A 24603-nucleotide genomic window follows, 5' to 3' on the forward strand; every position below is an offset into this window, starting at 1 on the left:
AATGAGGAAAACTATTACACACCAACATAACCAATAGAAAACAAAGACTGTAATTTACAATGGAACGCATAATTCTGGAACTAAAAATATTATAATGGAATATTAACAGCCTTCAAACAAAACAAAAAAAAAATATAATAAATGAAAAAATCGAACGAACGAAACACACCTAAAACAAACTGATCATATTAAAATAAAAAACCACACAATACTAAGACAAGATAGAGCAGACGGATAAGAAGAATAAGAGAATACTCCTTAATTTATACTGCCCACCCAACATGACTAATAATTAAGAAACCTGAGAAGAAATCCGTAACAAAAAAATGTAAGTCCTCATTTCAGGAGACTTTAAAGAACAAAGTCATCACAGAAACGCCAAAGTGTAAGAGACTTAAATGAAGCCCTAAATAAATGGTAATATTAAGTGATTCAAGAAACAATATAAATTTTTTAAAGTACCACAATATCCAACCATTTATACTTGCTTGAATGGCAAACTATAATAACAGCTTAATGCACGACGTATATGTACACCTAGAGGCACGGGCTTGGGCGCCCGTAGTATATATAGTATTTTTCTCTATAGTATTTCTCCTTTAAATAGAATTGCGCGTGAATGTAATATTAAACACCACAGTGAAGCAAATAAAGATTTTAAACTATGCCATGTACTCTAGAAAATACAAAAATGCATCCTATTTGTATATTAACATATAATATTCCGATTTCAATCAATTTTTAAAATTAAAATTATTTAAAGGTATGTTAAGTTAGTTATTAGTCTAGATAATTTTTTTTTGGCGAAAATTCGAATGAGATAGTTTTAGAGAGCTCTGTGTTTTAATTTATTTATGTTGGCCTTTTGTGGAAGAAAGAATTCGATTGAAAATTTCAATAACTCCGTTTATGATACCAGTAGGTCTTTATTAAAAAGCATTTAAATTTTTTTTTTATGGATTATACCTCGAAATTGTACTTGTGTTGTTGTTTTGTACAGTTTTGCATGTATTTATTTTGTTTGTATTATATTTATTTATTTTTTTTATTTTGTGTGTTTTGTTTTATTAGCTTTGTCTTTAAAATTTTGTAATTTTTTGACATTAAAGCATATGATTGATTGATTGATTGTAATAACTGTTCACAAAAGTAAAATCTAAAAACTTTCAGGAAAGATTTCGAGTTTATTTTGAATGCGTTAGAATATAATTGCCCATGTAAACACAAAAAAAGACTGATTTTAGGCCGATTACTCTCCACCTTAATAAGAGTGAATTTTAATTTAGTAAAAATAAAATTAAAAAATACGATTTTTACATTGCAGTGACCTCTCTTTGGATTCATTGCTTCAGGGTATTTTAAAAACGTTTTTGTATGTTCCAAAAATTTTAGTTTTAATAAAGACGCTCACTAAATTTATCAATATTTAAAAGTATGGTGACAAAGAACACACGGTGTGCTTTTTTAATTAAAAAAAAGTAGTCTTAAATCAAGAAATATTCAACATAAATTTACAAAACTTTCCAGTTGTGAAGATTTTGCAATTAAAAAACAAAACACACTGCGGCATTAGCATCGTACAGAAAGCTTGGATGAAATTGTAATTATTGATAAAAAAATTGTATTAATAATAAGTAATAAGTATGCAAAAAAGTTATTACAATTTTTTATACTTTTCATTTCTTGTACGGATGGCGCCACTCAATACAATTTTATAGAATAATGCACTTCTCCAATCATTTCATACGATATCTTAAGAGTTTTCCTTTCTTGAAAAATACGAAAATAGATATTTTAGTAAATCCTATATAGTCAAGATCTCTATTACCGTTTTTAAGAAATAACGAATCAGTTAATTAGTAGTAGTATTAAAGTTTATTAGAAATCTTCAACTTATTTATATTCTAAATTTTACTCCTGTCTTGATATGCCGTAGAAATGAGACATTTAAGAGAACAAAAATGGAACTTAAGATAGTAAGACTTGAAGGGACTCCAGACACTGAAAGCCAGGATTAAAAGCATGCATCTTATAAAAGTGAATTTATGTTTGAAAATATATTCGATTATCATTATTATTATAACTATTAAAAGCCTTGTAATAGTACCTAGTATACCTACAATATCATACAATGTTTAAAAAGCATCTAATCAATAAGATGTCTCAGAAAGTTTTAAAAAAATATGAGAAGACATGTTTTCAATAATCCTAGTATTAAATTTTAATACAAAATGGCAGCCTAGTAACCAATACGTGTTTTTGTCTTCTCTCAATTCTGCACATAGAAGAACACCTCGAAAAGTGTACTCAAAAATTAAGTAAACATCGATAGTTATTCAGTTGAACCACATGAGTTGAAACGAGACGAGTTCACTAATTGTGTTTTGGAGAAAATCTCATTTGAAGCTTGATGGACTCAAATCACAAAGTAGTTTTTGGCGTACCCCTATGAAGTAGTAACATTGAAATCAACGATTATTCCAATAAAATTAATAATGAGAGAGATATGAGTTATATCTCATGCAAAATCGCAACCCAAACCTGTCATACCTGTAGTACGATCATCATTGGCAACATCGTATACTGGTTCGTATGGTTCCCTGGAGCCATCCATTGGTTCTCTCTGGTAACCACCCCTGCCTCCTCTTCTACGGCGTCGTCCGGCGGCCGGTCTCCCTCTTCCGCTTTCTGACCACGACCTCTCTTGACTAGAGACTGACTCTATCGTACGATAGATAGATGGTAATATTTGGCAATGAGCATATTTCTTTACGACAAAAAAAGTAAAAAACGATACTTAAAAGTTATAGTTTAAAATTATTATATAGGCAAAGTCCTGCGAATGGAAGTTATTAAATTAATTAAAAAAAAAACTGAATAAAAAAATTAAAATGCAAAAGTTATCATTTAAATGTAATCACCTCTGTCTGCACTAGAAACATCTTGAGTATCCATGACTGTCTCTTCTTCGTCGTGGTTTCTACGACGATCATCTCTTCTACCGTCTCCCCGTCGGCCTCTACCGCCGCGCCTATTCATTCCGTCCCTCGAGTAGTCCCAACGATCTGGCCCTCCTCGTTCTTCTATATCGGGCGTTTGGTGACGAGAACCTGTAGAAAATTGAAAAATTATTTATACTTCGTACACTTAGTCCAGAGGTTTTTTTTTATTAATGTGTATACTTTCTTTAATGTTATTACTTACCTTTCTACCGTCAATCAATAAATGAAAATATATTATAATACTAGAATTATAAAAATTATTTTACGCTTTTAAAGTAATAGATTTGCACCTATACTGGGTTACTAGTACTAGAAGAAAAAAAAACGCACAAGGGGAGGGGGGGGGGGGGTGGCCAGGCTGAATTTGACGGTGTGTCACTCGATATCGTTCTTTATCGAGCCCGTGTTAAGTAAAGCAAAAGTTTAAAATTTCAAATTGGAATCGTCTGTCACTGCTTTTTGGTCATCTGTGAGAAACGACTCCATGCCTTGAATACCTTTGTAAACATTTGCATAGCGATATTCAAATACCAATTTTGTTAGAGTTTGTGCGTGTTTCCAAGGCAGTGTCGAAAAAAAGTGATTCATATCAACAACTAACTTTGTCGTACAAAAACTGCTACTCTGATATCGGCGCCAACATATGTCCGTGAAAAAGCAATGAAATTTAAAACAAGGCAAATATTTTATGAAATATATGTAAGACGTAATCGAGAAGTTGAAACTGGAGGCAACAAAGAAGAACCGGCGCATGTTGACCTTTTTCATGCAGACAAATAGTTCATATGGTGAATAAAGTCCTCAAAAAGGTTAAGTTTTTGTACAAAATTAATAACAAACATTTTTTATTAGCATTTCTAAAACATTTTTCACAGAGCTTTCAAATGAACATAAAACATACTTTTTATGTTCATTTGTTAAAATACTGTTATGTTTTTACCTTTCTACCATAAAAAGAAGTTCAGCACTGAAATTCGGTATATTTACGAACAAAAATAATTTATCAAACTCCTGTTTTCACTAATAAACTGCACAAATAAAATGTATAATATATAATATTCTTGAAAATATTTAAAAATTATAAATGATTATTATAAAATGTGTGAATTTCTAGCATTCTTTGCGTTGTTAGGTTAACATACAGTCAAAACTTTTTTATGTATGTATTATCACGAAAACTGGCTTAAAATCAAATCGTGATGATGCATTTCATGCAACTATGCATATTAATTGCATAGTGTGCATATTAAGTGCATAACACGAAATTGGTGACGAAAACTACAAAAAAAAACTGAGGCTATAAACTAGTTATGATTTTTGCTATGCTAATTTTTTTTAAAATAAGAAGTGTGCAATTAAAGTTAATCTTGAAAATATCTTGTCGAACTTGCATTGTCTTATTTATTTAATGTAACACGACGTTTCGGTTGGTAAGCATCTCCAACCGTTATCAAGTGTAAACTGACAGCAAACTACTATTTAATACTGTACTGTCAGTTTACACTTGATAACGGTTGGAGATACTTACCAACCGAAACGTCGTGTTACATTAAATAAATAAGACAATGCAAGTTCGACAAGATGTTTTCACTGTACCATTGTCTACCACCTTCAAAAATAAAGTTAATCTTAGAATTACAATAAATCATGTACAGGGTGTTTCCCCATATATTGCCTGGCCCTCTTTAGTGGTTAGTTGAAATGTAAACAAAGAATGTATACAAAACTTTTGGGGTTTAACTTTTTAAAGTTTGGAGCCCGATATTTCCAAAATGGTTTAATTTAAAGTTGTTAAACCATATATATATTTGAAATCGGAAAATTCCTCTCTTTTTAACTACGAAGTCATATAAGAAACAACTAACCATCTGTCCAAATTTGACATTTCTAAAAGAGGAAAAAAATTTTACATAGAATTCAAAATTTTTGTATAAAACTTCAAAAGTTTTGTATATTTTTTTTTTCCGAATTTCCAACTTCATAGAGAGGGGGTCAATATATGGGAACAGACCCTGAACATAGGAAAACTAAAGGTACAAGTTTTAAGTAAGGATTCTACACATCAGATTAAATTTATGCATGAGATATTAGAATTATACATTTTTTAGCAGAATCATAAAGCAATTTGTGATTTTCGCACTAAAAATTTTAGTAATTTCTTAGTACCAATTGTTAGAAAATTTTTATCAACAAAATTCAAAAATCAGCGCATTATTAAGTAGACTTTTTGTAATTCTCAAATGAACGCAACTAGTTGCTGCTTGTTTATATCTATATTTAACGCAATTAATGGTAATGATAAAAACAACAATAATGATAATCATAAGAATAACAAAAAATTAAAAATGATAATAATGGAACATCAATATAAAAATGTTATAACAATAAAATAGAACAAGATAAATCGATCCAATGAAAAGGCGAAGAATTATTAATTTTATGGTAATCTTTTCGGTACAGATTCCCACGAAAAAGACTGGCGATCAAACTGCGATACTTAATTAGCAAATCAGATTGTGCAGTTTTACTACAGCTTCAACTTCTTCTTCAACATCTGAAATTCATTCTAAAAAAGTGCAACCAACACCAGCTCAAGATCTACTATAGAACAAACAAAATATACTTCAAGGGATGCATGTCTTTACCATGATATGAACACGAAAGAAATCCGAAACTTGACATCAGAAGAAGAGAAAAGAAACTTAAAAATATAAGTTGATGGTGTTGAACGATCAAGAGAATTTCGAATAAGAGAAAAACTAAAAAAAAATAAAGTATACTCAAGCGGATCGATCTTTTCTAAAGGCTCAAGCCAACCACCTATTGCTGAGAAGTATAAAGCTTTAATGGAAACTATAGTTAACCTCGCGATGCATGGAAGTGCTGCAGATGAGCGACGTCGATCTGATATAAAAAGAAGCTGCTTTTATACATTGGATAAGTTGACCAAAAAACTGGGATTTAACATCTCACGAAGTGGCGTCTACTTGCATTATAACTTCTTACTCAGCTACCGAAGGAAAGCGCCACGTCCGAACAGTTCCTGTGAAACTCATTGATAAATTTTGCACTTCTATAGTAAATCTAGTATCAGTCTGGTATCATCTGGCAGTACTCTTTCCCAAGATTATAAGTCCTGAATCCCTCTGGGATTACCGACTGTAAAAAATCAGTATCGATACTTATACATATGGAGTATCGAGTTGTCGAAGTGCCATAAGCTAGTAGCATCGGTTTATGCTGGAATTTGCATCGAAAAATAAGGCTATGACCAGGAAAAAACTGTTAGCTACAGTGGTTCAACATTCAAAGCAGTCCGAAGCGGTTAACCCCCACATCAACAGCTAACTCACATGCATTTGATTTGGAACGACTTTTTGAGGTACCATCAGTCTCATAGTTTTTAAAAGTAACACAGATGTAGGATTATTAAAGGAAAAGGACATTTATCACTAAATATAAGAAATGCTACTACACACAAAGTGTATTGTCAACATCAACAAATCGTCTTTTAACAACATCGACACTTTAATGAAAAGCAAGGATGTCTTTGAAAGTTATTTTTTGGTCAAATGACTCAAATCGTTAACGAATAGTATATAATAATATGTTCAATTACTGAAATATTTACTAGGATTAGATTTTGTAATATTTTTTTATATTTGTTAACTAACGTACTTTATTCTAAAATATGTTAGGGGAAGACGGAGGATCAAAAATCCCTAAAAAGTACGTTACGTAACAGTTGAATGCGACCTAATATAATTTATATAAAATTTCAGAACTAATGCGAGAAATATAAAATTCAGCGCTTATTCCAAACATTTAACAGAAAATTCTTAGTTTATAGGACTTTCTTACAAATGAAGCAACATTTTCGACGACACATCAACAATGACAATCTAATCTGTCAGCTAATAGCACTGCTTTAAGCCCACCAGAAACTACTTCTAAAAAATAACATTTATTTTAACAGATCTCAAAACGAATGTATTATTTATTTTTGAAATCAGAACAAAAACATTTTTCGTTATGGATAAAAATATAGAAAGTGTCCCAAAAAAAAAGTAAAAAAAAAATGTTTGAAAAAAGTTAACTTGCTATTGTTCTTCGATTTCACTATACGCATATGTTTTTTTTTACCAAAGGAGAAGCCAATCAACTTATAAAAGTCTTTTCTAATATTGATGGTAACCCCTTTAGGTATAGGTGCAAATATAACAAACACTCATGTACTTTTCTCCTTTGCTTTTTCGACCCTTCTAAACCAAAAAACACGTTTCGTCCCGACAAAGTAAAACTATTTCTTAACTAACTAGGGAAAAGATAAAGAATGTTTGGGAGCCAAATTAAAGAAATCATATGATCTAAGCTTTTTTCTTTTGCTCTGCTTTCAGTACGCTTAACTTTTTTATTACACCCTTTAACTTATTTCACGTAACTTCTATGGTAATGATTAAAAAAATGTTAGTATCTGTTAGCGTTAGCTTAATGCCGCAATAAAAATGTTAAATAATGAGGTTAAAACACAAACTGGCAAACATTGGAGATGTGGCAACCCTTCGCTAAAGCACAAATCCATCGGTAACTCATTACAAATCCATAAATGCATGCAAACTTAACAAATATATAAAAAAAAAAGAAACAATAAATTATTGAAAGGGTACCCCAAGTCCAATGTCGTCCAATCAACGCAATAAAACAACGTGAACTCGGTTTTTTAATCAATTTTATATTTCTAAAAAGTCTTTCACAACTTAAAGATACGACACATTTGAGAGCCAGTCTTTTAGCCTAATTCTTGCGAATTGCTTTATATTCGAAATCGCCGTGTTATTGTGTTGCTTTTTCATTTAAGGATATTCTCTGAGTTAGTTGATTACAGATCTCTTCTGTAAGGGTTGTTACGTTAATAATTGAGCAAATATTAATTTTTTAACTAATAAATCATCTAAATTAGAGATAGTATGTCTTTGGTATTAACTTTTTTTTAACAAAGGCAAACTTTTTTAGAAAATATCCTTGGGTATGTTGATTAGCAAGCTCACAACTAGCATATCTTTAACACTGCCTAAAGGTTAGGCAAACTGTGAAACGTGTAAAAATAATGGCAACATCAATTATGTAGAATGCATTTAATTTTAAAAAAAATTAAAATAATCACAAATCGCTCAACCTTACAGAAAAGTAGTGTTAAAGATTCACAACCTGTGACGGGACATGGCCTGGTTACGTACCCTTCCAGCAAGTTTTTCGTATATTTTATTAATGTATTTTATAATGAGAGTTACTTATATAAAGCCTCTTGGGGTTTCACTAACTCTGTTAATGAACAAAACGCGCTTTAACAACATATACACATTTATAATACTTACAGCTTGACAAAAATTAATATCCCATAATGGTGATAGAGAATCGGTACAAAAATAGTTAAATTAACTACATAATAAAACTAACCTAATAAAGTTTGTTGTTAAAGCGCGACTTACCTACATATTTCACGATAAAGATATAGGAGATGCAGATGTCTTGCTCATAACTTCTTGTTTTAAAAGAACGAGCCTAAAAACTGTTATAAGAAATCAAGGAAATGTACAATATTATTTTAAATAAATGCCTTAAGATACTAAAAGACAATATGGTATCTATTGTCCATCATGTTTTAAAATTGTGTAAAATATTTCTTCTTACCTGTTAATGGAAACAACTCTATTAAATCAAGAAGCATTCAATTTAATTCAATTTAATGAATTCAATATTAAAAAAAAACTCATTTGGTAAAATTGAAAAGATTTCCACAAAAAGTCCTATTTAAAAATAAGATGTGACAATGACTTTACATAAAATATTCCTCTTCAAATAAAATAGCATAAAAAGAACCTCATAACCCCCAAATGTCTCACTAATTATTTAAATCAGTAGAGTGAAATTTAAATATTAAAAAAACAATATTAATTCTGGGAGGTACATATACGTCAGGATGGATTTTTCTTCTGTTTAAAATTATTGAAAAAAAAAAAACAGCACGTCAGAGCCTTAGATTTTAAAATATTCACGAAAACAATTTATACAGATTTTCTTACTACACCCATTGGACAGTAAACTTCTTTAGCCATACAAGACTCATTGAAATCATGAACTATTAGTTTACTGACACCCATATTCAGATAAAATAATACCAATAGGATTCTGCAGTAAAAGAATTTAAAAAAAAAAACTGTTTTTCAAACTCGATGCATATTTTGTTATTGTATTTTAAACATTACATTTTAAGCATCACAAAAATATGGAGTATTTCCTCTAAGACATATTACCTGATGCCCCCCTTACATAAATAATGATGAATTCAAGGAATAAATGAAGATATATCATGCCAACAACTCTTTTGCAGAATTGCTTTTATTAACTGTCAGAATCGAATTCTAAATATTGTACTTTCGCTTTTTTCTTTAAAAAAATCTTCAAAGATTTTTTACAAAACTTAAAAGACTTCTGCATCTCCCTGTACAAAAAGCCATGAAAAGTCGACATTATTTTTCTTTTATATCGGTTAAAAGCTCCCAGTAATTTGTGCTGCAAAGTCAAGTAATTACTTCACATCTGAATCTAAATCTCTAATATTGTGCTCTGATTTAAAATTTACTATATGAATAAATTGCACGCTTGGTCCGCAGATTGATTTTGCAGCACAATTTCCCGTAGCAACTAAGTAAAATAGTATATTATATGCTACACTTAATACAGCAATTAAATCAAAAAGACCAAAACGATATTAATACAGGTTTTTGTCGGAAACCTGGTTTTCCGACTAATTCAGAAAGAATCAAATAAACTGAAACCAAATGACACTTTTTTAGAAAGTTCAACTGTTTAGACTAAACATTATTTTTTTTATCATCAAATTAATGTATAAATGGCATAAACCGACAAAAAAATTCTCAGTCATTTGTTTTCAATTTATTTTTAATATAGTCTATACATTTTTTAAAAAAATAACTAAGTGTTGATACTAATATTTGCCTGGAATATAACGTCTTTTACTATTTAAACAACGCAAAATTCCAAAACAAATAAGTACCCACCACACGCTATGAAAATACTAAATATGTGAAAATTACTGACCAGTAAATCCCTTGCAATAATTTATGGATTTGTAATGGTTACAATTTAGATTAGACGCACAAAGAGGAGGGGTTAATACATTTGTTTTTAAAATAAGTCAGCCATTTCCAAGCTGGTTTAGCAAGCTGGTCAGCTTTAAAAGCAAGTTATATGTTAATAAAAGCAAAAGACAAAGTACGTGAAAAGGTAACCCTTGTAATATTTACAACTTCTACTATAGTAGTTGTATTATTTAAACCGTCCCTTTTTGATCGCACAGTTTATATTATAGTAAAAGCAAATTGTTTTATAAGAATTACACGAATTGTTTCATAAATTATATATTTGAAACTAAAAGAAAGTTTAATTTTCCTTGTAAAAAAGATAATTTTTTAGCAAATCTATTAAAATATCAATTAGGGTTACAAGATTTATTGGACAATGTTTTTTTTGGTTCAGAACCTTATTTATTTGAGATTTACGATTACAAAGCCATAGTGATGGCCAAAAAAAAACAACATACAATAATAATAAAAAATGGAAACTAATTTTTTATTATTATTGTAAATCTACAGCGTTGTAAAGAATCCCTAATAAAATAAAAACATGCTCCTTAGCATCATTTAGAGAATTTTCCATAAATATTTTAAAATTATGCATCAATTTAAGCATCGTTACTCTAAACATCTAGTAATTTATCATTGAATATTTCAGTTTAAATATTAAATGCGTCGAATTTAAATAGTTTTAGTTGAGTAAATTGAGTTACACAGAGCAGGAAAAAACAAAATGAAACAATTTTAAATCCCTCATGGTTTAACTGACAAGCGTAAACTTCAAATATTTGGAAGAGATAGCAGAAAGTATCCAAGGAAGCCAAAAGGTCCAAGATATGGTCCATGTCAAATAAGAAATGCTTCTTATACGTATAGCATCTAGATAATGACCTGAAGCACAATTTTTTTTTGTACAAGATTCAACTGATAAAAACTATGTTCCTCTAGTTGAGTAACCTTCCCCCAGTTACCGGATCTGAATCCCATCGAGAATCTGAGACCATTTAGATGTAAAATTTATAACATTATTTAAAATACTCGAAACCGGATGAAAGAGTTTCTAGCAATTTCGTGGATTTAATTCCAAATTCAATTAAATTCCAATAATTAGTCCATAGAGCTATGATATAAAATCTTAATTTTTTGTTAATAACTCAATTTTACTTTTAGTTTCCATACTTGTTTCAAATGTAAAAAAAATAATTATCATTATAAATTACATTTCCTCTAACATTCTTTTATTTTTCCATTTTACTACAATAAAGAAAATTTAAGTTTCCATAGCTTTGGCTAACACTGTGTAAAAATTCGCATTTTTTAAGGAACATGAATTTAATTCCTCTTTCCAAAGTTTTTAATTTTTTTATAATCACTTTTGATCCTAGCTGAATAACACATTTTCCCTGCTTAGACATCGTCTGTGATCGAATTTAAGGCTATTGGAATTGAACTGTTTTAATTCTTATATTTCTAGTTTTATTTTCTAACGCCTTAAAATATGAAATTTTCAAAAACTTTAAGTGAATATTTTGCCGAAAACTAAAATTACTAATAATTTTCGTTTAACTCTTTATATGTACTAGCTAAAATTGACAATATTATGTTGCCAAATCCTTGATTTTCTTTAATATACCAAAGCCATATAGGTTATCAAAGACATATTTAAGGCCTATCAAAAAATTTCCGCAAAAAATAGCGTCCAAAATATTCCTGCATTTAAATTTAAACAGATGTTAACTGGGTAATATTATGAAATTTGTCCCTTATTCCTAGATATATCTTTCAATAAAGAAAAATTAATTTCAAGGCCTCACAAATATGTAATTGAAAGTTAAAGACTAGCTTACATGTGTTTCATTGCACTGCTCATCATCAGATGGCTTAAAATCACAACAACTTAGCTATGTGCAAATTATTGCGTAAAAACAGTTAAGTAAACAAAACACGTATTATGTAACCTTTAACTTTTAATTACATTTATAATTACACCTTAACTTGGAGGTTTGTTTATTGTAACTTAGTAATTTATAAAACAATTTTTTGCTAATATGTTGCTATACGCTCCCAAGTGTTTCAAACATTTCCAAAATGAACTTGCTTACTAAAACGCTGTGCGATCAAAAAATGGGTAACGTCTAACAAAAATAGAGAGTGCAATTTTTAATTATTGGCAACGCCCGGGTATGCTGAAAATCCTAATTCAAACAAAAAGTTTACATCCCTTGAAAAATGCACAAAAATTCCTCGTAAATGGTAAATTGTGTGCGTAAATGGTTTTAAACAGTTTCCCACTATATGATATTGATTAAATAGTGACATCTAAAATACGTGAAAACCAATTCTTAGTAAGTTAACTTGGCACAATTTTATGGCAACACATAATTTAGATTCCCATGTGTTCAAATATTTTTCGATGTAGTGCGTGCCAGCATTATTTTTAAAAAAAAGTGAAACTATCCGTGTCATATCCAATACTATTATAAGGCACATAGTAGACTTGTATTAATTTACTATTCCTATACCTAAATGGACAAGAAACAGAAAAAACCACCAAACTAAAGATTTATAAGTTTATGCTTTTATTATCACTATACTACCTTATTTACGATGGAATGATAACAAAAATATTCACATTAAAAAGTTTACTATCGAGCAAAAAAAAAAAACCGTTTCACTGTCAAAACCATTACGCATGCAATAAAAAGTTCATCAGAGACACGTTAAAAAATGAGTCATCGGCCGGGTCAGTCTATATAAAAGTCGTTTGGAAAATTACACAGTTTGTGTGGCTGTGGTACGGAAAAGCGTAGGTCAAAATTGCTCTGGGGGCTTTATAAAAAATAAGAGCTCAACTGCTTAAAGTAATAAAAATAAACTTAACATCTGAAATTCAAAGAGCTTAAACAAACTATATTGACTATTTTTTATTGTGATTAGATTCACTGATAATGTTAAAGCTCATAAAAGTCGCTATTAATGCTAATAACGACGCCTTCCTTACTAAATTTGAGGATGAGGATTTTGAATGTTTATCATTTTCAAAGTACGAATTGCTGATAGAAAGTTTTTGTGTTCATTTCCTAAATAGTAGAGTACTGAAATGTAAAATATTAATTCCTGTGCCAATCAAAAACGTTTCCAGTTTTGTATTTGGAGTAAAAATTAAATATTATTAAGCAGTGTGTAATAGTTTTTCAGTTTATCTCAAAAAAGCAGGTAAATATATGAAAAAACACTTTTATTACTATTAAGCAGGCCGCACACCTACGATACAAATGTTGCGCCACAAATGCTTTTCCACAAATATATCGGACAGTATTTAACGCGCGCGTGTTATTTAATTTGGATCCACACACCTAAGATGCATTTGCTACCAAACAGCATTTGAAGCCACACCGCATTTGTGTTTACTCCCCGGATAATCAACCTGTCCGATATTTGTTGCGGCGTGTCGTGTCACGTTTTGAAATAAAAATGAAGGACGATAATACACAAATCATTTTATTTATTCAGGAAGTAGAGAAATCTTATATGACCACACTTTGCAGGTAACATTCTATAGTAAGCTTGAAATTCATCATCATGATTTAATAATTGCTTTAATACTTCAAAATTTCCCTTTTTGGAACAACCATTATTATAGAGATGAACCCAGTAACGACGTTTCCTTCGGTTTTGACTTAATAATTGCCACATCATAAAATCATCGTCATCAGAAGGCAGCGACATGGCTACAAATGCGGAACAGAACTAAGCCCTGATGTGTGTGCTTGTGCCGCATTTGTGGCAAATGTACAAAATGTTGAATGAAATTATGTCGAAAGACAAATGTGGCGCCACATTTGTAACTTAGGTGTGCGGCCGGCTTTAGTATATGTGGATCCAAAAGATATATTAAGCTATGCAGTTGTCATTTTGTATGTGTGTAAGAATCGGAAATTTTTAGCAACATTTTGAATTATATAGATTAATACATCACCTGAATCATGCCCACAAATAAATAGACAAATAAATAGTCAGAGTACGAAAAAAGGGGAGACAAATCTCAAAAGAATATACAGGGTGAGTCATTAATGTTGCACGAAAAGAGCGTATTCCTTGGGTCAAAATATTGAAAAAGCTTCCTATAAACCTATGACCGAAAATGCTTTCCTGCCGAGATCCAACGCCCTGTGTTGCAATTTTATTTTTATTTTCAATTTTTCTAAATAATTTTAAAGTAAACGAGAATAATACCTTAGAAAATCTCCCTATACCTAATTTCATACGGTTATTCTCGTTTATTTTCAAATTATTCGGAAAAATTTGAAATGAAACTAAAATTTCAACGCCCTGTATCTCCACAGGGAAGCATTTTCCGACATAGGTTTATAGAAAGTGTTTTCATTATTTTGACCCAAGGAATACGCCCTTAAATTTTCGTGCAATATTAATGACTCACCATGTATATATATTGACATATTAATAAATTGAATACCGCTTTCCGTTTGACTGGAAACGGTATCAACTTTTTTTTTTATTTCAATAATAAAATTTAAAAACTGAGTTTAATTTGACCCCACATCCAATTAACTTAGCAAGAAGAATAAAAGATTTTTGGGTCACAAAATACAACAATTTATATTTGATAACTGTATAAAAAATCTTACGTCCGCTATAACCGGAAATAAATTTTAAACCGATAGTTTAAAAGCAGTGCCTCAAAAACATTCAATACAAACTAGTACAGTACAAGCCACTTAATATTAATAATTTCACTTTAATTATAAATGATTATTATTAAAACTTTTCTTAAATCTTAAGTACTTTCAAGATATTTGCCATTAAAGCAAATACAGAAGACATAGGTGTCACATTAATACACAGTGTCCTTAATAAAAGTATTTAAGTAAAAAAAAACTGGAGAATTATTTTTACGCTATATAGCAAAGTAACCCTTGGCAATCCCACATCAATTACAATTTTACATTAAATTACTCCACATGGATCACCTGAGATTTACTCGCTAAAATATTCCATAAAACAAGTTGCAAAATGTGTGAAAGAGTACTATCATTGCATTTAAAAAGAATAGGTGACTGCCAGCACAAAGGTATGTTTTTGCTTGTGCGTCGGACTGCAGCAGCAGGTGACAACCTACAGATTGAATACGTTTTATCATAACCCTTTTTGTGTATGCATCTCAGCAGTACTGCTAGATGTCCAGTGTCGGCCACTGTGCCCTTGATTTTCTTTTCGTTTTAATTTTTTTCATTGCAATTTATTATATTGTCTGTTGTTGTTTTGAAGCGTGCATGTGAATATTTGAGGTACATTCTATTCTTTAACCATTCATTATATTATTTTTCCGTAAAGAAACTTAATTAATATTAATACTTGTACAATGAACTATTTTAGGTACAGAAGCAAAATATTTTAGGTTAGTTTGGGATGCAGTGGTCCCTACTAATTTGTAGTAATTCTAGCCAGCGTACCCCAGTTAATATTTTTATAATATTATGATGCAGTAGCAAATAATAAACAAGTTCCGCAGAGTTGGCACACAAAAATGAATCTGCCGGCCCGGATTGGTTTTACACTTTTAGGAAACGAAATCCCATTATTACATTACGTAAAATAATAATAAAATCGTAGTTCATAAATGGTAAGATACTTTGTTAAAACTGTATGGAAAATATCCTACTTTAGATGCCAGTCAAATTTATAATGTTAACGAAACTGCTTTAACGGCTGTGTAAGGATCAACTAAAGTTATTGCACAGAAGGGTCAACGACAAGTAGCTCAAGTGACTTCTGCCGAACGAGGCGTTCTAGTTAGTATGTGTGAAACAATCATTGCTCGTGGATATTGTGTACCACCAACACTATTAGTGCTTCTAAAAATACATTTTCGAGATATGGTCAAGAATGCGTCAATAATAACAGTGGGTGCAGCCTCACCCAATGGATGGACCACTTCAAAACTGTTTGTACCTTAGTTACAGCATTTAATAAACATGTCAAACCCTCGAAGAAAGATCCGATATTACTAATCACAAATAACCACGAAAGATACTTATCCTATATAGTGATTTCCTTAACTAAAAAATCAGGAATAACTTATATATATGCTGCTACCGCACACACGCCATAAATTAAAGCGCTTATAGATAAATGTGTATATGGACGGCTGGCTACAAATCCCGGAAAGCGTATCAGTATATACGAAATACTCAAACTTCTTTTACACAAAAAAAATGCATATCTGGTTTTGCTAGTACAGGAATATTTTCCCTGAACAAGTTTGTATATGGAGATGCTGAATATGTAGCAGAAAAAGTAACAGATAAGCCAGAAAAATCAAAGGACAAAACTTCATACATAGAACTCGATGAGACAGTGCGACCAAAAACCCTGTTAAATCAGGAGATCCCGTGAATTATCAGAATTAGCAGATAGCGATGCTTCTGACGGAGAGATTTTGCAGTCAGATGAAGACATTGTGGAACTGGATGAAAATTTGAAAAATATTCTTATTATTTAGCTTTGTGTTAGTTCGGTTTGCAACAAAAAAGGCAATTGCTTCTATGTGGGTCAAGTCGAAGGTATTAGATACGACGAATATAAAGTACATTTCTTAAGGAAGAAAGGTAAAGAGTTTGTTTTTCTCTAAGCGGAAGACAAGGCAACACTACCAGTGTTTGATATTGCTGCGAATTTTACCAGCCCCTTTAAATTATGGTGGTACTTCTAGATTATGTACTTATAAGTTCGGTATTGACTTTATTGGTTACAATATAATGTAATCTTTCCTGAATATAGTAAGTTTTAGCCCATAAGAAATTCTTTGTGAGTAGCCAGTGTGCCCTAATGGTCATGGCCACTCTACCACCCCTGGTGTGGGGTACAGTGGCTAAAAATCAAGGCTGATGAGAATGTTTAATTCTTTTTTTAAGAATTGCGTTTTGGTCTAAAATATATTGTTGTATTATTAGTACACATTAGGTTCTTTATTTCCCTTACAGAAATAATCAAAGACCTCAAATTGGATAGAAAATATGACAACAATAAGTAAAATGTGGCCACTGTGACCCGGTCTCCCTATGTCTCTTCTAGAAAAACTATGAACAAATGTTTTTCAGTCATCATGCCAGATAGAAGTGTAGTACGTAACTACAAAAATTCCTTAGGTAGTGGAGGCATTGGGTAATATGGCCCACAGCCACTAAAACCTGATTTTTTTAAATTTAAGTTTGGTATCCTTGTTGCTGCAAACTAGTGCCAGTATCCCCTCCATTACATATTTTCATATTTAGCAAGCACACACAGAGCAGAGGGACAGTTTTAGTCAAATCGTCGATGCGTACGGGAAATAAGTTACATTTTCCGCCAACACATTTCGACTTTCCAGCAATAAGAATTACCGTAGGATAAATCCGATTATCGCTTTATGTAAGTAATGGTATTTTCCCTATGTTTTTATTGAAAAGTTGTTATAATTTGCTTTAGGGACTTTTTGGAATATTGTGACACTTTTTATATCAAAATTGTTTTTATGGCCTATTACAAAGTGGGCATATATGGCCCGGGCTATAAAACCCGCATTGGGCCATAAGACCCGTATTATGAAATAATACTGCATTTTTGAGAGTTAGATATCAATTTTACAAGGATATATTAGAATCCAAAGATGAGCAAAATTTGCAAAAATATAAGAAATCAATGAGATACCGACAACTTGAGCATTAGATACTTTACGAGCTGGTGAATCACAAAGAAGTGTATCCACAAGATTCAGAATTCCAAAAAGGACCTTACAAAGATATCTTACGAATAGAGAGGAGCAAAAATATTTAGATCGGCCAAGAATGTTTAGTCGCGATCAAGAATTGGATTTTGTTGCAAGAATAAAGCGATACTGCGAAGTTCGTCTGCCACTAACTCCAACTTTGGTTCGTCATCAAGTCTACAGATTTTGCGAAAATAACGGAGTTGCCGACAACTTTAATATGAAGAAGCAAACCGCAGTAGTAAGTAAGAGAAAGGCTCAGACAATGAATCGCGTGCAGAAATTAAAGAAAGAAATAGTATCGGATATCTTCAGAAACTAAGTGCAGTTATGGATAAGCTGGATTTAAAAAATAAACCTCAAAATATCTACAACATGGAAGAAAAAGGATGTCGATTAACAATTCACCACCAACAAAGTGTTTTAGCACAAAAAAGGGCAAAACGCATTCATATGGTGGCGCCGGAACACGCCAAAGGTGTAAGGGTCGTTACTTGTTGTATCGCAATGGGTAATTCAATCCCACTCATGATTATTTTTAAGGGTAAAAGATTAAATCAAGAGCTGATCGATAATTTACCACACGGTTCGCTAGTTAAAATGGCACCCAAGGGGTGCCTGACCACAGAATATTGTAATAATTTCCTGAATCATTTATCCCAATTTAATTTCATCAATCCTCAATTTAATTTATGAAGCCATCTTCATTATACCATAGCAGATACCGCAGAATCCCTAAACATCAACCTTTCGTGTTTACCTTCTAACACGACCCACGAGTTACAACCGCTTGTTTCGTTCCTTTGAGGCGCATTGGGATAAAGAGTTCCTACGTTATTCGGATCTGCATCCTGAGAGAACCCTTAATAAAATTCAATTTAGCATCATTTTCTCTTCAATATATTCAAAATTCATTTCATGAATTATTACCAACACCTGCTGATAAAGAGGAACGCAAAGTGGTTCGCCGAAAAGCCATAAATTACAAGGCACAACTTGATTACTAAAAGCTTGTTTGGTGAAAGTAGTTGTACCAATCAGTTACACAAGGAGTTTCTGTACGAACGTCGCAATTTCAAAATAAAAGCTGGTATTGCGTTGCTTGTGATAAGGATGAAAAGGGATATTTTTGCATTGGATGTAAAACCTGATACCACGAAGATTGCCTCGGCATTGAACATGATGATTCGGATGATTTGTGTCCAGATTGCACCTCATACAATATTTAAAGTTTTAAATATTGTATGAGGTTTTGTTTTCTTTTCGTATTTTTTAATAAATGATTTTTTTGTCACGTGTTACTAAAAAGTTGCAGACATATAGGTCTTTCATTTACCGTAAATTTATATTTTCTTTTTATTTTGGGCCATATATGCCTTCACTACCTTACGCAAGGCAGCAAATTAAAAGGCCGCTGCAGCTGGCGGATGCTGTCCGACACAACGAGACCTAAGCGAAACCAAACCTTAACATCGATTTAAACCTTTTGACTTTGAAACTATGTTTTTTTTATTCAGTAAAAGCTCATATTAAATGTAAATCCCCAAGCACTTTAAACCAAAACATCACTTGACCAAATCGCAAATCCGTTACCAGAGCACACATTAAACCAGACAAACGATGTCTCGCTTAATGTGCAGGAGGGCGTCGTGTCCCACCCGCAGCTGTGCAAGCACAGGTTGCTTGGCCATAACGCAGTCGCGCCGCCCCTGATGCGGCAACTCCACGGAAACGCATCATTTGCGATCGCCCGCCGAATCTACCGCCACCCTACCCCGGGAACTACCCCTTGGAATGCGACCGTTCGACGTGTGCCAATTACCGCCGCCACCTCTGGGCATCATCCCCCCCTTATTATGATTTCTACCTTGTCTCCCATCAATATTATTCAATTGATCTGATTGCGTACCCTGACCGTAGCGATAGCCTCCTCTCGAACCGCCGCCCCTGCCTCTGCCGCCACCTCGTCCGCCCCTCGGACCGCCGCCTCCCGGTCCCCGACCGTCAATGTCTGAGCTGTAGCCTCGGTCGGAACGACGGCCGCTCATCGAAAGGGACTGCATCGAGCCAAGGTTGGACCCGTGGTGATGTATACTGCGCAGTTGCTGATCAATCTCTAGTTTTTCTTGACGCAGCTGTTCCACTTCCTGAAAAAAATTGAAATTTGTAAAAAAACAATAGAGAACTCGGCGTAGAGCATTAGAAGCTTCACCGATAATGAAAACCCTAAATTGCGTCACAACGGCAGTATAGTTTAAAGGTTTTCAATTGTACCGGATGTACAACTAAGAGAGGTCGCGGGCCATATCTCAGTAACTAGTCATCGCACAGCGTAGGGAAAAAAATATTTCTTATAAAAGCGGCAAAGAGAAATCGCTGGAAATTATTTAACAGTTCGTACGATGACCGCTAGGGGGCGTAATACAACAATGAAATAGAAAAAATTGGTTTTACTGAAAATATTCAAAGTGAATCCTAGAGAAGAATAATGCCATTTTAAAGTATGATAAATTCTAAAAATTTTTTATTTCAAACTTTTTTTCTAATCTACCAAATAATAGGTGGAGGAAGGGTTGAATATTTATATCTAAAATTGTTGATAACTTTTGATTGGCCTAACGAATTTTAACGAGGTTGCTTGGCTTTTATGTGGTATAATTACTTAGCCGACTTAGTTATTTTGTTGAACGCTGGAGCGCGATTTGTTTTTTGTAATTTGAACTTTCTCAGCGGTTTTCTGGCAAATATTAACTACAGTGATGTAATTTTTTTCATTTAGGCCAAAAGAGCTTGAAAAAATATGAAAAACAAAAAGCGCATATTGCAACTTAATATATTATTTTATTCCGAAATTATTAATTAACATTTTTTTTAACAATGAAATGCGCAAAGCTTTGAGCAAGCTCAAAGATTCAAGATTCGCTTATTAAAATTTTTTGAAACTTTGCATGAGGGTTTGCCAAATTGGTCTCTTCAAAAAGTTATCTTACATTTTTTCTGTAAAATATACAGGGAAGCCAATAATTGACCCCCTTAAAATTTACATGGGTTTTCCTATGTTCCGCTCGGCGACGCACCACCCGGTGTATAATGGGAGCATGTATATTTTTGGCACAATATAAAAAATACTTTTTTGACATTTTCCAAGTTTTACATTTTGTGTTATGGCTTCTTTATTACAGTTTGACCTAGTGTTAAATATATGAGTTGAAAAACTTACAAATGATTTGTCTCTTAATATGTATCTAATTTTTAACATATAGTTGATTTAACTTTAATACATTAGCTTCACAGAAAAGAGCAGTAGATGAGTACAGTTTTGGTTTTCTTAAAATAACTTATATTATATATATCTGGGTAATTACTAAAGGTTTTATAATTGTTTATTTGTTGCTCCCCATAAAGCAATGCAATAATTTAATATAATTTCTACAAGAGATGAATAAACTAACCTTAGTAAATGACAGTCCATAAACTGCCTTAGTTGGTAGAACTTATAAATATGCTTTCCGCCGACACATTCTATATGCGCCAACCAATTAAGATTTGAGTCAATAACTAGTCCGAGATGTTTCATTTCTGTTGTTTTTTAAATTTTTAAGTCAATACCACACAGAGATATGGTCAACGGCATCCTCGCGAATTCAAAAAAAAATCTATTACTTTCTGTGCAATTAGTACTTAATCTATTCCTGTACCATTAGATACTTCAGATTACAGTTATATCAGTTAGCAATGAATAGTATAATAATAGCCATAACAATAAGATTTACAATTTCCTTTCAGTATCCTTCATATGCGTGTATTAGAGAGCATCAAAAGCTTTTTATCCAAACTGAGAAGAAGTACTACTACTTGATACAACCAACTGTACTGCAATGCTAAGCTAATGTTTTAATGGTATTTGCCATTACTCTTTGGACTTTTAAGTACTCCTTAACCTTCAAGTAGTCACGACCAAAGCAATGCCATAGCATTAATGTGAAACATTAAGTTATATGAAATTAATGTCAACAAATTTATGTTTAATTTTCAATGGGTTAAGTTTGTATTTTTATAACTGTTGATCATTATATACAGTTATATATCTTTTACTCTCATAGGTTTGATCATTTTATTTTTTTTAACAGAGTTAATAGGTCCCTATGTCTTGTAAAATAAAGGTATGTTTTGATGATAAATAAATTATACAAAAATTACAATTATTTTAATTATATTTTCTAAAATCAGATCCTTCATCAGATTTATTAAAATATAAGTTAAATGTATTTTTAAGTGTTATTTAATCTCATGTAAAAAACTATTCTCTAAATCTTTGTATAAAATCAAATAATAATGAATAAAAGTCAAGTGAAACTAAAATACTGGCAAGTATTTTATGAATACCTTTCATTATATCATTCAGGACAGTTGCTAAAGGCGAAGCTGTAACCTATTGTCTGTAAAATATGCATAATTTTCATTATAAGGAACTTTTTCCAATACTTTGGATAATATGTTGGAAAGGATAGTATACGTGTAATTCTTAAATCAGAGAAATTCAAGGGGTTATTAATTGTAGAAAGAGTGATTCCAATTGCTGTTTTCCACAGGGTAGGTATGTCAATAGTTTTAATTATAGAGCTAATGAAATGATATTATCATCTATACGACACTTTTTGAACTTGAATTTTTAAATTTATTGAATATATGCCCACATCATTTATTTTATTGGAATTAGTAACAATATTGTTTTGACGCAGGTAAAGCGGGCTATGACAAAAACTGGAAAAGCACTGTATAATTATGAAAATCAAGGTCTTTTACTTTTAAATTTAGTTGAACAAGTCTCTAAAATATTCATAAACATATAAACACCTGCAATAAATATACATATTATTATATATGTTTATTTTATATTTTAATTCAACATTTATACATTTCAAGGAATATGGTATGTGCCATACGATTTCTTCTGTTCCAGGCATTTCAGATTTCTTAATCAGAAATTACGGAATACAAATACATAAATTTATATGCATGCATTGAAATGCATCACATTTGAAACAAGATTTTCATTTTATTTTGTGGAGAAAAGAGTTCCTTCTTCAACAGTACCTTCCTTATTAAAAATTCTAGGCTCACTACATAATTTAAATTAAAAATGAGCCGTTCATGCTGACATTCTCAATACCAGAAAAATTTTATACAAAGAATTATTTATTCATAAACCAAATAAACGACAACATCAAGTAAACACCGGGCGCCGCCTGACTGATTCTCGCGTTACAAAGACCCTAGACATTTAGATTTCTTACCTTAAGATGTGCTAAGTGATATTGAAGCAGAACCTTTGCATTAGATATGCTTTCAACAGTCCCCACAAAGACAAAGGGTATCTGCCCTTCCTCTCTAGGGATTGTAGGCTGCGGCTCATTATCTCCTTCAATTTTCACACGAACCTGAAAAAACAGCAATATGATAATAACTAAAATTTTAATTAAATTTAAAACAATTGCTAATATAAAGTATTTAACGAAAGAAACTTACCACACCACTTTTATCAACAATTTCTTGAATAATTCTACCATTTTTCCCAATAACCTTTCCTACTAAAGCCCTAGGCACTTGCAATGATTCTTCACTATATTCCAACATGGACCTTCATTCAATAGGACAAACGTTAAAATAAATACACAAAAAAAAAACAACTAAGACATACCTAGCCTTCTTAACTGCCTCATCTGTTTCACCATAAATCTTAAATGTACAAGAATTTTCTTCCAATTCAATGTTTGTAATGCCTTCAACCTTTCTTGCCTGCTGGATATTAACACCATGAGCCCCAATTGCTAGTCCCATAAGATCTTCTTTAACATGAAACTCATCGGAATAGCTAAAACACCATTTTTAGGGTTGAAAAAACTGCGAAAGATTCAATAGAAATAACTGCTTACCCTCCAATGGTCGCTAACTTAGTGCTCTCCAATTGCCTGGCAGCCTCTTCAGTTCTTTTCATCAACAGCACTTTTTGAGACAAGCTCCTAAAGTGCATGTCTTGCACAAGTGCGGCCCTCTTACGACTAGATTCGGAGCTAGAAATCACCGTCAGTACTCCCTTTTCACTGTTGTAAAAGATGCGGCCAGCGCCTATTGCTTTTGCAAACTCCTTGTGGGTGTCTTTTTTGCAACTATAAAGTTTGTTAATTTTTAAAAAAACCACTTTTGCACCTGTGGAATGTGCACGACTTACTAGTCTTTTACATCATCTGGAACCTCAATTTCGAATTTAAAGAACATTGACTTATCAATAGGTGGATTATTATTTTTGAGCCTAAGTCGATCAACGCTAACGATTTCCGTGTAGGTGGTTTCCCAACCAAGGTATTCCAACACATAGAAATCTCCCTTCATCATCTAAATTAAAGAAAGAAAGTAATACACAATTAAATATTGAATGTAATACTTTTGGAAAACATCCTATTTTATTGCAGGGCAAATTATCACATTATTTACATATTTATAAATAAGGTTAATGAAATTAATGAATAGAAATTTTATTAAAAAAATTTTTTTTTGATATGATCTCACGATTATACTACAATATTATAGCCCTAAGCCTTATTTATTTTTCATTAATACTTGGTTTGCAATACAATAATTTGTTAATAAAATACTATAAGAATAATCAGATTCA

General features: G+C 31.8%; 1 protein-coding gene across 1 annotated transcript in view; it reads right to left on the bottom strand.

Annotated features, from left to right (window-relative positions):
* Positions 1-24603, bottom strand: part of LOC126734567 (RNA-binding protein FXR1) — a 46868-nt gene that overhangs the window by 4444 nt on the left and 17821 nt on the right. The window contains exons 5-12 of the mRNA XM_050438257.1: positions 24160-24323; positions 23864-24097; positions 23629-23802; positions 23457-23568; positions 23225-23368; positions 19837-20074; positions 2922-3110; positions 2551-2721 (exon numbers count right to left, since the gene is read on the bottom strand). Coding sequence (XP_050294214.1) covers positions 2551-2721; positions 2922-3110; positions 19837-20074; positions 23225-23368; positions 23457-23568; positions 23629-23802; positions 23864-24097; positions 24160-24323 — 1426 coding nt within the window. The remainder of the gene's footprint in view (positions 1-2550; positions 2722-2921; positions 3111-19836; positions 20075-23224; positions 23369-23456; positions 23569-23628; positions 23803-23863; positions 24098-24159; positions 24324-24603) is intronic.

The sequence above is a fragment of the Anthonomus grandis genome, chromosome 3 (genome assembly GCF_022605725.1).
Source record: "Anthonomus grandis grandis chromosome 3, icAntGran1.3, whole genome shotgun sequence".
Classification (NCBI taxonomy): Eukaryota; Metazoa; Arthropoda; class Insecta; order Coleoptera; family Curculionidae; genus Anthonomus; species Anthonomus grandis.